Genomic DNA, 13,401 nt, shown 5'->3' on the forward strand with positions numbered 1-13,401 from the left:
CTTCTTATCAGTTCTTTAAATTTTATTACGCTTTTTTGACTTTTTTTCTATTTTCGTTTTTATTTTATTTCTGTTTTTAAGTTTTATTTAGAACAATTATCGCAACTTTTTCAAATAAATTGACAAAGATTTTGTTCTTCTGAGGTCAAAGCTCTATGGATCGATGTTTTGAAATATAGTATATATTTAGACGAGCGAACAGTGGCTCAAGTCGTCACTTCACTTAAATCTTCTTACCAATAATATACAATGGCGAGCAAAAAATATCGATTCTTTTGTCATTTCATTGTAAAAAAAGATAGGGAATTACACACCATTATGTTAGTGAAATGTTAATGGTGCCCGAAATTTTTTGCTCGCCATTGCACCTAAGTAAATCTTTCAATTGAAGAAGAATAAAAGAACGTTTTTGTGTTTTTTTTAATTTGTTTTTTTATTTCCGATTTGCTGCTCATCGTTATTTTTTTTTTTTCATTTTTTGTTTTTGACGGTGTTTTCAGTTGTCATTCATTTTATTTAACTTTTTTTCTAATTTTGTTTACTTCATATCATGTTAATTCTGTTTTTGTTCTTGATACCTATACATTTTTTTGGGTTATTTGAAATAAATTATTTAGACAGGCTATAGAATTTCGTCAAAAATTCACATGGATGTTGTTTTCCGAGGACATCTGTAAATAAAACACGGAAGTTATGTATGAATATCGTTTAATTCTTAAAAGTATTCCACATATACACAAGACAAATTTCACATCTTCTACTTTAATACAGATTTTAATAATTTCCAAGTACCAGCGTTAAGCGATGATAGTATTTGAATATAAAACTTTTGATAATAAATAGAAACAAGTTATTTTAACGCTGGTACTGCTCAACGATATAAACAGAAGAAGTAGGATTTGAAAAGCATGTCAATAAAGAAATGTACATTTAAACTATATTTATGTACAATGTTGAGAGTTTCGAGAGAAGGTTTATGGTTTATGTACTTCTTTATTGCTATATTCACTATTTCTGGTGGTTTTTGCCCAGCTGTTGGTGCAAAAACCATCGAAATTCTTTGGTAGAAATATAAATTAATTTTGAGTTCTAATATACAGTTCTAGTAGTTATAGGAGCAATTTACAATTTACAGTTTTTCTTCATAAAACACAAAAAACAACCATTATATACAGATGTTTACGCGTTTACGTACAAACACTATTTACATAATTATTTAAATTAATTGCAATAATAGTAAAAGGAACATTAACTCTTCTATCGTGTCTCTTAGTAAATATCATTATTATTATACAAAAGCTTCAACAGTCTACAGGATCACTAATTGAGGAGGAACAAAGTCTAAAAGTGACCCCTCTTCCAGACTTTCTTCCTTTCTAGGGTCAAACAGAATGAGCATAGCACCAAATAAGGTCGGATTAAACGAAAAAATCTGCCTCAATTCACATACATTTTGTACTTTTTTTGTAAGCTACAATAAGAAAAGCACTTTACGGTAATTTCATGTGCAAAAATCACAAAAATCCAAAAGAATCTATTGCAAAAACACCCCGTATATATCATCAGTACGGCCAACTAAAACTTAGGATCACTTTCACTACTTGTCATTGTCTTCGTTTTGCTTAACATCGAGTCCATTTACCATTTTTTCTATACTCTTGAGGTCGCTGGGGGAGGTCGCCGCCTCCGGCTTGGGGGAGGCGGTACTGGGCCTCACTGGGGGCGACATCGACCCGCCCCTCAGCTTCCCCGAGGGAGAATTACTCAAACTCCTCGTGTGCGAGCTGGGGGTGACCGTCTCGAACGCACTCCCCAAGGGGGACGAACTCACCCCCGAGTTGGAGGTGGGCAGCGTGTAGGGGGTGAACCTGTGCCCCCCCTTGAGGTGGTTATGCAGCGGGGAGGTGGGGGACAAGTGGTGGGGGTTGGGGTGCGCTAGGTTTTGGTAGTGGGAGAAGAGGGCGGGGTGTTGGGCGGCGAGGGCTAGTTGAGCGTTGAAGAGGAGGCTGGGGTTCATGCCGGGGGCGTGCGCCCCGGAAAAGAGGTTCAAATGGGGGGCGAAAGGCGGGCCCCCCGCGCCGGGGTACAGGCCAGGGGGGTACAGGTACGGGAGCAGGTGTGGCGGGGGGTGGATTGGGGGGCCCACGCTGATGTTGGGCGAGGGGTACTCGCCAGAGGGGTTGGAGGGGCCGGCGGTGGTCTCCTTGGGGGAGGAGGGCCGCGGCCGGAAGGCTCCGGGGGATTCTGAACACGAGGATTCAGAGCCGGAGTCGTCGTGGAGGCGCCGGCGAAGGGAGTCGTCTTCGGGGCCTGCAAAATAATAAGAACAACATGATAATATTATATATAAAATAAATAACATAATAAATTATAAATTCAAAAAGGAAAATGTTTGGCAAAATCTGATTTTCCACGTCTTCTGATGGTTGTAGGTAAATTACGATATAAAATACGTTTTTCAAATTAATTAATTCTTAAGTTTACCCCTAAAAGTAGCAACATTTTACAGGTCTAGTACTTCAAATAAAATAAAAAAATAAAACTCGATTTTTTTAAACGTCACATAAGTGTCACTTTATGTCTTCACTGATAAGGCAAAAGTGCCACTTTGTTGAGTTAAGCACATAAAATAGCAACCTTCGCCCACTTTATGTGCCTGTAACCACATAAAATAAAAATTAAACATTTCACCAAAATCATATTTTAGTCACATGTATTGTAAAGGCACAATTATGTATTTGGCTGAAAAATTTTACTATATCGTTTTTATTTTATACGGATTCTTCTAGATCATCCTTATTGAAGAAACTAGAAGGCATCTATGGCCCCTCTATGACATTTTAAAGTGGTATTTTTAATAAATTCTTACTAATTTATAATGTAGTATAATAGTACAATGTGTTCAAAAATGGTTGTTCATCAAGTTGACTATGGAATTCAAAATCAATGTGCCGCTTAGTCCAATAGACTATCACAATTTTTCTGTCAAGTTTTTGAACTAGCTTTTTACTCACTTTTTGATAAAGTTGTTTCAATTGTAGGGTTGGTTTTGATTTGTGTTTTATATTTCTCTAATTTTTGTTGTTGTGTATTTTTTTGTTTTTGAATTTGAAGCATTTTTGCATTATTTTAACAGATCTGTCAGTTTGACGGCATTCACAATTTAAATTAAGCGGCCCATTACGTTCAAAATTCATAGGTGACTTGATGAACAATCATTTTTGAACACATTGTATATATTATTCAGAGCAAAAATATCTAGGTGAGTGTTTCAGCTGCTTTGACTGCCGGTAGATACTATTTTGGTAGGTGGCCTCTGGGAAGCCTCCAAATTACGTTAAATAATTAAAAAACTATAAAAAAACAATAAAAAAATTAAATAAAGCAAACAATTACAACAAAAATCTTTATCTTCCTGTTCTTGCATTACTTATTTTGTAAAAAGTGACAGTTCTTTATATATTTTTTGTGATTTTTTTTTTATTTGGATATCTAGTTATACGTGTTGTCACGATAATTACAGTCGAACTTACATAAAATGAACATTTAATAATTTGAATTTCCTAAACTTGAACGTTTGTGAATTCAATAACTCGAACAGTCGAACTTCGATAAAACGAATTTCTTGATGTCTTGAAATTTTTTATACAAATTTGTTCATTCATAAAAAATTTTTATAATTTTTTTTGCATAAAACAACATTTAAGCATCGTTTGTCTTAGAATGATATAAGAATAAATAAAAGTATTTTTCAGCGACGTAATATGTAATGTCAAATTTTTTTGTTGATATAAAACATGTATTTTTTGTTCCTTTAAATTGGTTAAAAATAATCTGACGTTTCGTATTGAGAAATGTCAAACAGATGTCAAAAACTGCAAATTTTATCATTGTCCAAAAATTAAAAACATAAGGAAGAACAGAAAGATAAAAGCCATTTGAAAAAAATTATTATTATCTTTGACTCAAAAGCGTTTTTGTCTCGTAAATTTAATACTTCAACCATAATTTTGTATTAGTTAACTTTTTGTACAATGTGTTCAAAAATGGTTGTTCATCAAGTCACCTATGAAATTTGAACGTAATGTGCCGCTTTATTTAAATTGTGAATGCCGTCAAACTGAGAAATCCGTTAAAATAATGAAAAACGCTTCGAATCCAAAACTGAAAAAATATACTTCAAGACAAATCACGAAAATATAGAACACAAATCAAGATAAACCCTACACTTAAAACAACATTGCCGGAAAATGCAAAAAAATGAGTAAAAAGCTAATTCTAAGATTTAACCGAAAAACTACAATGGGTCATTTGAACAAAGCGGCACATTGAATTCCAAAGTCAACTTGAAGAACAACCATTTTTGAACACATTGTATATTCAGTAAATAATGAAGTTTATTTGGGTCTCGATCTGATGGTTAATAAATCAATTATTTATTTATTTACTTAAAACTTATTAATTCTTTTATTTTATTGTAACTTATTTTATTTTTGCGAATATTTTTTTGGTTGTTTATTTTGTATTTAATAATAACATCAGAAAGATAAAAAGTATAGTATAAATAACCGTATCAAAATGTCTATTGCCATTAAAAAAATTAAAACGACGTCATTATTCAAATTGCAGTCGCAATGGTAAATTTTAATTCATTCTTTATATTTTGCAAGCTACAGTAGAACGTAGATCTCGTGTTTTTCGGTATCGAAGGTCATTGTAAAAAAACCTGTTTAAGATTAACCAAGTTTTAAGTATCAAACCAACAACTAAAAATTTTTTAATCTGTTCCCACAAAAAACCGACTTACAATGAAACCTTCATCTTTCGAAGAATAAAATATATTGTCATAAGTATAAATCTTTAAATTAGATAGACCATAAAAACAAACTTTGTCATAATACCTACGAGTTCGTAATTTGTTATAATTTTATCATCAGTATTCGTTTCAGAACTAAAATCCAACTTGCGTTTGGCCACAAACATGGGCGGATAGTAGAGGTTCTACCGTATTACGATTGGGAACAAAAATGAGAAATTTAAATCTAGTATCAAGCTAAGTATGAAAAGTGGATCTAAGCGTAATAAATCTAATAAATAAACTGGAGACTTATTTTTAATAATAACCTTGAGTACCGTAATGTAGCAAACAAAAATTAAAATAAAATGGTCAACAATAGACAAACCTACTTAGGGGTAAACTATCGGGAGGTACCGTACCCCAAATTTTGAACACCAGATTTCCTCATGATTTTTCTTGATTTTTTCTGATTGCTCCACTTTTTTTTAATTGATTTCCCGCAATATCCTGTGCGGTTTATTAAAGTGCGAAATTTCAAAAAGCAAGAAATGCTAGAAATGTTGATCAAAAACAACGCGAGGTGATATGAAAAGGCAGGAATGTGCAATTAGCTCGCTAATTAACGTTTTCGACATAGCCAGACATCAATCAAAAGGTCACAATGTGTTCTTGCCGAGATAGGTACTTATCGTAACTAATTTTGAAAATATGGAAATATCCGAAGGTTCAAATTCGTTGTTTACCAAAAACCATCATGTAGAGTGGAGTGTTCTCAAGGCAAAAAAAAACCGCGCGTATTGATTCGAAGATCAAAGCCTTACCGGAATGATTAAGCGAAGACGCAATCGGCGTGGAGGCGTGCAGGGACGGCCTCGGACTGTCCGCCGTCCCCACAACATCCAATTCCGAGTCATCAGTCTTTGATACGGTGCTGCTGTCCGCCGACATCCTCGCAGGAAGCGGATGTGACGTCTTATCATCGGTGTGTCTCTGCGCCAGCATCGCCTGCCTGAAACAATACGAACAAATACCATCTATAAAATTTGTCGTCCTCCTTAAAAGGTTACCCGACTGTAATTATCCCAGTAGTCGGTCAATTAAGCTTGCTTATAATTCGCCACTGTGTTACCCTTTGTTCTTGACCCTCTGTGTTTGCACCCCACATTGATATCAATTGCTTTACCAGACTTGCTACAGAGACCCCAATACACGACAATACGTTCGTTCTATGTGCAAGCTAGCTATTGACCGCATGAGGAAACGGAACGTTCAGCAATTTAGATGAGACAGTAATCAATCCCTGCTTTATGTTTGCAACGCTGGCTATCGGAATTCCGATCGCTAAATGTGTACTCATTACAAGAATGGCAGCGCTTAATTAATTACATCGGACTGTCTTGCCACATTTCCAAAAATTCAATCCAGGAAAAATTCAACGCAAAAAGCTCAATTCAACTGCAGCTTAATATTGTCTAAAGCTTGCTTTAAACCTTGGGTGCGCTTAATATCAAACATTTAAATTGAAAAAATTGCGTTATTGTTAATTTGTATAACGAATAAATTGGTTCTTTGGTACATACATAGTACAAGATTTCTCGTTCTTGCTGTCGCTTAAAAATTGAGAACACTTTGGTACTAACAGCAATTTTATGCAATTGGTGATGAACAGAGACCGCATTTTAGGAAACTTTTTTAACAGGCAATTTTTAAGAGCTTGAAATAAACTTGTTTTTTTAAAAATAGAAATTTAATATTTGACACTCTTTTTATTTTTTTTAAATTGCTAAATTGTTTTGTTATAACTTAAATGCTACAATTATGTTTAATTTTCCTAATTTAAAATAAGATACTTTTTTATTATTTATTAGTACGTGTATATTTAGTCTAAAAATAAAAGACATACATAATTTTTTACTTTAATAGTTATTGAAGATTTAAAGACTTTTTGTTTCTCAGGCTTCCAGTACGAGTATTTCTTTAGTTTTTTAATTTCCTCATAGTATTCCTTATTATTCATTTCCTTAATTTCTCTAGCTTATCTTTTTAATGTTTCTACTTTGCTTTTTTAATTATCATCTTCAGTCACTTAGATCAACAGAATTTTAATCTGTTTTTAGGTTTTTTTTGTATTCCAGTTTTTAAGTATTTAACCTTTGGTGTATTAGTTTTTTATTCATTTTTTTTTATTTCAATTCATTAGTGTTTCTCTTCTACAATGTGTTTTTTAATAATTCTCATCTAGTCGTCTGTGAATTTCTCATGCAAAATCGGAAAATACCGCTTTATATAACTAATCAAAAGCATTTAGACATTGAATATTATTACCATTCTCCATTTATTAAGACTCCAATTGGTGAATTCGGAAATAAGCTTCGATAATAAAAGTGTTTTCATGTCCGATGTAACAATTTAGTTGTATTTTAAAGAAATTTTTAAAAGAAATTAACTGAATTCTCAGATGTGACATTTATTGACAGTGGATTCAATTGAGCAGAGCGGCACAAATGTTTTTACATGTAAACCAATTTTAAAGCTAACTAGATGACAATCATTTAAAAACACATTGTACAATTCAATACTTTTTCAGTTTCTTAGTTTTTCAGTCACTTAGTTCTTCAAAATTTCAGATTAATTGTTTTTTAGTTTTTTATGATTTCAGATTCTCAGCATTAAAGTTCTTTTCTCAGTTCTTAGACTTTTAATTTTTGAAAATATTCATACTCTTTTTATTTGTAATTGTATTTTTTATTTGTATCAGCCTTGACTTTGAAATAAAAAAATAATTTACGTAGAAGTGTTGAAATTGCAATGATTGTCAATTGTTAATTTTGATTTTGAAAATTACTTTAATAATTATTACAATTTGCAATTATTAATTTTTCCAAATACATTGTGTAAATTTTAATTAGTTGTGTGAAACTTCTACTTTTCTAGGATTCTTAGTTGTTGTGTATTAAATTAAAAAAAGTTTGTTTTCGTCAATAAAAATCAAATTATTTCAAAAATTTTATTCGCACCTAAGACTAATTCCATTTTGCAAAAGACCAGTCCTTAAACCGGCTCACTGGTGTCTCATTTGTTCCAGGAATGAGTAATTGACCAACAAAAATATAAAAATCACCTCCTAGTTGTTTATCTGGTGCACAAAAAATTGCAAAACGATTGAAGCTTTTGTCATTGGATATCGGAGAAATATTGCACTCTCAACTGTAAAACAGACCAATCAGAAGGCGATTAAAACAGAGCAGAAAAGTGTTTGATTATTTTGTAAATGTCGGTCAAATCATCAGGTTTTCCACTGTTTTCTAATAAAATTTTAAGTTTTCTTGAGTTCAAAATCGAGAATAAATTGTGAATCAATTTGTTGTTGATAAAGATTGATTCACGTAATTAATTCGTGTTCAAACTTAAACATTTCGTAAATTTTTCAGCAAAAACTGTGTGTTTACGTAAAAAAAATCAAATTATTTTAATAAGTAAGCAAAATCGACCATTTTATTCGCACCTAAGGCGTAATCTCGTTTTGTGAAAAAGACCGGCCCTTAAACCAGTTCACTGGTGTCTCATTTGACTCCGAAATAAATAATTGACCAATAAAAAGATAAAAATCACCTCCTGCTCATTTATCTAGTGCACAAAAAAATTGCTAGACGATTGTCATTAGTGATACATTGCACTTATTGCACTTCCAACAGCAAAACAGACCAATCATAAAATGATTAAAACTGAAAAAAAAAATTGTTTGATTATGTATTTTGTAAATGTCGGCCAAACCATCTGAAATTCCACTGTTTTCTAAAAAAATTTCAAGTTTTTTATTACACTTGAGTTCAAAAATCATGGATAAATTGTAGTTCAATTTGTTTTTTTCAAAAATTGATTTTTGCAATTAGTTCATCATGTTTTTAATTTTCTTCTAATAAGAATTTCATAAAAAAATGTATCTTAAATCATCACATTTCTGTTCATAATTTCTGTTCTTGTACAACCTCTTTTAGTGAGTTTTTTTTTCTTTTTGGTCAGAAAGTATTACGTTGGCATCTCCGTCTACACCTTAAATATAGATAGATTTTTTTGTAAGTAGATTATAATATTTAAACAAAAAAGTTTACACATCTAGCTCTATTTCTGGCTTCAGTCATCTTTGCAGTTTTTTTTTATAAAATTGTAATTTTATTTTTGTTTATTTGTTTTACCAGTTTCCCAAATTGTCCCACTGTTATACTATGGCGATCAATGCATAAGTATCTAATTTTGTTATTTATAGTTATAACATTGCAGGTCCTATTTTGTAGAGCGTTAAAAGACTTATTTGTTGGAGTTGTAGTATTATTTTTTTCAGTTTTTATTATTAGTATTTTTTATACTCAAGAGTAGGTATTAACACTAATAAATGTTATTTGCAATATTTATTTATTTATTTGAATCATTTTTGACAAAATATTTCTGGTTAAAAGTTATACCGCATGTTTTACGCTTTTTATAACAATTTATTTAGAATATCAAGTGGTTCAATTTAGGCAACCGGTTACCAAAACTGTATCATTTGTAAGCCTTTCAAATTTTAAATTTTTTTTCTTCAAATTAACGAGAAAAATAAGGTGTCAAACGTATCAACCTACCACAGCACATTTTTTTCTTGATTTATATCAAGTACTTTCTTCTGAATTTATAAGTGTAGTATTTTTTTAGCAAATCATATTTACCTAAAAGTACACCACTTGGCAAATTTTATTTTAATACCGAGCAAATGATACAATATTTTACTTAGCAGTTAATTAATAAGTATCAAAAAATTACCAACAGTTGTGTTTCGAATATTTGAAGGAAGTGATTTCGCCCCCACACCCATCCATAAACATCATTCTTTGTGTATTTTGTTCCTCAAATCAAGAATCTCCTTATTTATTCGCCGCTTCCAAATTCGCGCTTTGCATTTTTATCCCGTTAGTATCGGTGGAATTTAAATGAGGGTCGAACATGTGACGTTATTCTTGCGGATGGGCGTCGTCGTCGCCGTCGCCTAAATTAAAGGAGTCCGCAAAATAAAGACCTTAACGCTATCATCGGGGGGTGACAATGCCGCTAACAGTATCAAATTAAGGTTGGCATTTTATATAAGGTCAAAACTAAAAGGGTGATGTATGTGTGTGCGTTAGAAGGGGGTGTATTTTCGGCATTTGCATTTACAGTAAGTGATATGCATACATTATTCGGGGACTCCTCTCCTCGGAATCATTGTTAAAATGTTGCAGACAAATTGGCTTAGCGCTGACAGCGCGGGGATGAAACGGCGAAAATTAAACGCTTTTTTGCTGACTTCATTTACAGAGAGGAGGATTCTTTTTAAAGGGTGACTTGCCCTATTTTCACCCAAGAAAAACGTTTTTTTATTTTTTGGATTTTAAGTAACTCATCTCCTTTCTGAGACAATTAATTACCATGAGGCATACAGGGTGTTCCGTCTAAACCCCACGTTAGAAGTACTGAAAGTTCTAATAAAGATATTTACCTGAAAATTGTTACGCAGCCATAATCCGTCATTATTTTCAAGATGGCCGCACTTCCGGTTATACCGGAAGTCGCTATTAACTTTCTTTATTTAAATGAAAAGCTATGTTTTTCACTGCTTTTTGGATTATTTGAGTTATTTTAAATAAGTTTTTATCAGCTTTCTTTATACCTAAGTTTAACTGTTTTTGAGATATTTATGATTTTTGAAAATTTTTGGATTTGCACCAGTCACTTCAAAAATCGGTAATTCGCTTAGTTTTAGAGATTTCGAAATAATATTTGGACAATTAAAAAAGAGGGCCTACATCTGTTAAAATGAAGTTAATAAACCCAAAAAATTTAAGGTTAAGTTTGGACAATTATAAGTACCTATAACATAATTTTTTCAAATGGGTTATTCTAATTTTTATTTTACTAGATTTTTTACTTTTCTGCATCAATATGTTTTAGTGTTCCCTATACCTATCTGTGATAATTTTCAAGTAATGTTGTTTTTCTTTGACATTGTAGAAAATTTCTTACTAACCACAGCTATTTTTGCATAGTTTGTCATAAAAATATTTCTGATGAAACTTAAACGATAAACTTTATTCAAAATTGTGTTATCCATTCCGTGAAAACAAAATAAATTCATAGATTGTTGGTTTAAAAAATTTTTAATTTCTCACATTTTTTCTCGTTTCCATGGTAACCTATGAGAAAAGGCCTATGGCTAATAAATTTCTCAATTCCAACAAAAAGTTATTGAACTTGAAAACTATTAAACATAAGTATAGCGAATCCTAATACAGATCGATGCAGAATTAAATTCTCTACGGTTTAATGAAATAAAACTTGTGGCATTTTATTTATAAAAAACTGAGTTATGGGTGCTAAGAATTCAGAAACCTAATTTAAAAATTTTGAGCTTTGTTATTCTTTATTAGAAATTTGAAAACACCAAAGGAAAAATCTAGGCTTCCCTTTTCAAATAAGCTGAAAAATATTTCCAAATTTTTAAGAATGGCAGAGTTATCGATTTTTGAACTGATAGGTGCACATTCAAAAAAAATTAAAACCCTAAATATTTTGTAAAGAACTTAAGTTAGGAAAAGCTTATGAAAACTACCTTAAAATAACTCCAATAAACCAAAAACGTATTAAAAATTATAGCATTCCATTTAAAATAAATCTTGAAAATATTTTTGTTGAGCTAGACCTAAGAGATTATGGTTGTATACAAGTTTTTGGATGACAATCGTTGTTAGAATTACCAATACTTTTAATGTGAGGTTTAGACAAAACACCCTGTATTGTGTTGGGTTTTTTCTTAGTAACTTTATTAATATTCAATATTGAGTTGTTTTTTTTTCAGTATTTGAGCTTATTTAATCGATTTAGGTATTCATATAAGCTCCAGCAATTTTTAATTTTTTTATTTTTATTTCAGTATTTTAAAAATAACATCTTTACTTTATTTACTTCATTACTTGAACGTTTTGAGCTAATCGGAAAACTAGTTCATGTTTTTTTGGTAATATTCAGCACTGAATAAAATTATAGCAAAAGATGCTTTAATAAAATATTGTTACAATTTGTAGATTGTGTTATTAGAGACAATGGACTGGAAAAAACAAATCTATAGTCCAAAACCATTCGATGAAATAAATTTAATTTACTTTTTGAGCTTGTTGAAATTTTTGATGTTTTTGATGAAAACCAATAATATAATCTCAACCACGCAGAAATGCTAAAAAAAAATTTAGGCTTAAAAATTCAATTTGTTCATTCAGTACCTACATACTTATTTAATCAAAGTAATGATTTAAATTTAAATTCGTGATTAATTTTGACGCTTAAATTTGAAAAAAGTCGAATTTTATCGAAAAAACTAGTGATTCACATTATTAATATTAATTTTATGATAAAGTGCATAAAATTGATTCGTAAGACATTGAAACAAAAACGAACTTCTAGTTTTGTGGGAACGGCACCTGTTTCGGTACCGTCTCATTTGTTCCACGAATACGTAATTTGACCAATAAAAATACAGGAATTACCTCCTTCTTGTTTATCAACCGCACAAAAAATTGCAAAGTGTTTGTCATTGGATATTGTCGGGCGAATGCACTCCCAACAATAAAACAGACCAATCACGAGGCGATTAAAACGTTAGCAAAAAACTGCGGTGTTTTATTATTTTGAATATTCACTAATATTCGTCTTATTAACTGTAATTTCGCTATTTTAACACTTTGGTTAAAGAATGCAACACTTTAGATGTATCCGATTCAAAATAAAAATAGGAAATTCAAAATTTCATAAAAAAAAGTTGTGGACTGATTTAGTTGCAGAATTAACACAAAACAACGATGAAAATCGAAAACAACTTGTCAAAAAAACTCGTTGTTTATTTTATTAATTACAAAAATTGTTATATGACCGATAATTAATTAGGAAAACGTTGGTTTGAATCTGAGTCGTGTTTTTTTTTGTCTCTAATAAAATATAAGTAAAAAAAGTTTTCAACAATATTATTTTTACTCTTTTCGAATCCATTTTTAAGGCAGATAAAGGACAATAATTTTTATTTAGTTTAATATTTTGTATTTTTTTTAAATTAGGCCTTACGACCACCCAATTGGGTACAAATTATTTAAATTTAGGTCGCTGATTTTTTTTATTATTTCTGATGACATTTTGAGGCAATTTGAGGCAACTGAAAGAATTAATTAATTACTAATTAAAGTAATTGCAATTAGGTTGCCATTTATTTAGAACAACAAATTCATCGCAATTTATAATTTGATTACAATTAAATGTAAGCAACACAACAAAAAATATATTTTGAGGACTTTTCTTGTCGCTATCGTATTTCTTATGCAAAGCACATTCAAGCATCGTTTTTTTTTTTAAAAAAAAATTAAAAAAAACATCTTTTTCAGTAAATCCATGTTAATAAAATTGTAGGATTGTAAGAAACTAGTAAAAATCGCATACGTACACACACATTCTTGTTTGTCCTATTTCTTATACAACCAAATTTTTAGGTACAATGTGTTTAAAAATGATTGTTCATCAAGTTGACTATATGGAATTGACATTCAATG

At 31.0% G+C, this 13,401-nt stretch overlaps 1 protein-coding gene across 9 annotated transcripts in view; it reads right to left on the bottom strand.

Moving 5' to 3' along the window:
• Positions 1-691: 691 nt before the first annotated feature.
• LOC661159 (optomotor-blind-like) overlaps positions 692-13,401 on the bottom strand; it is a 124,071-nt gene continuing 111,361 nt past the window's right edge. For 7 of the 9 annotated variants that reach the window (XM_064358263.1, XM_064358261.1, XM_064358259.1 and 4 more), the window contains 2 exons: positions 5,620-5,813; positions 692-2,310 (listed from right to left, as the gene is read on the bottom strand). In XM_064358263.1, the coding sequence (XP_064214333.1) occupies positions 1,598-2,310; positions 5,620-5,813 (907 nt within the window). In that variant the 3' untranslated portion in view covers positions 692-1,597. The remainder of the gene's footprint in view (positions 2,311-5,619; positions 5,814-13,401) is intronic. The other 2 variants (XM_064358262.1, XM_015981110.2) reach the window with 1 other exon arrangement.

The sequence above is a fragment of the Tribolium castaneum genome, chromosome 8, assembly GCF_031307605.1.
Source record: "Tribolium castaneum strain GA2 chromosome 8, icTriCast1.1, whole genome shotgun sequence".
Classification (NCBI taxonomy): Eukaryota; Metazoa; Arthropoda; class Insecta; order Coleoptera; family Tenebrionidae; genus Tribolium; species Tribolium castaneum.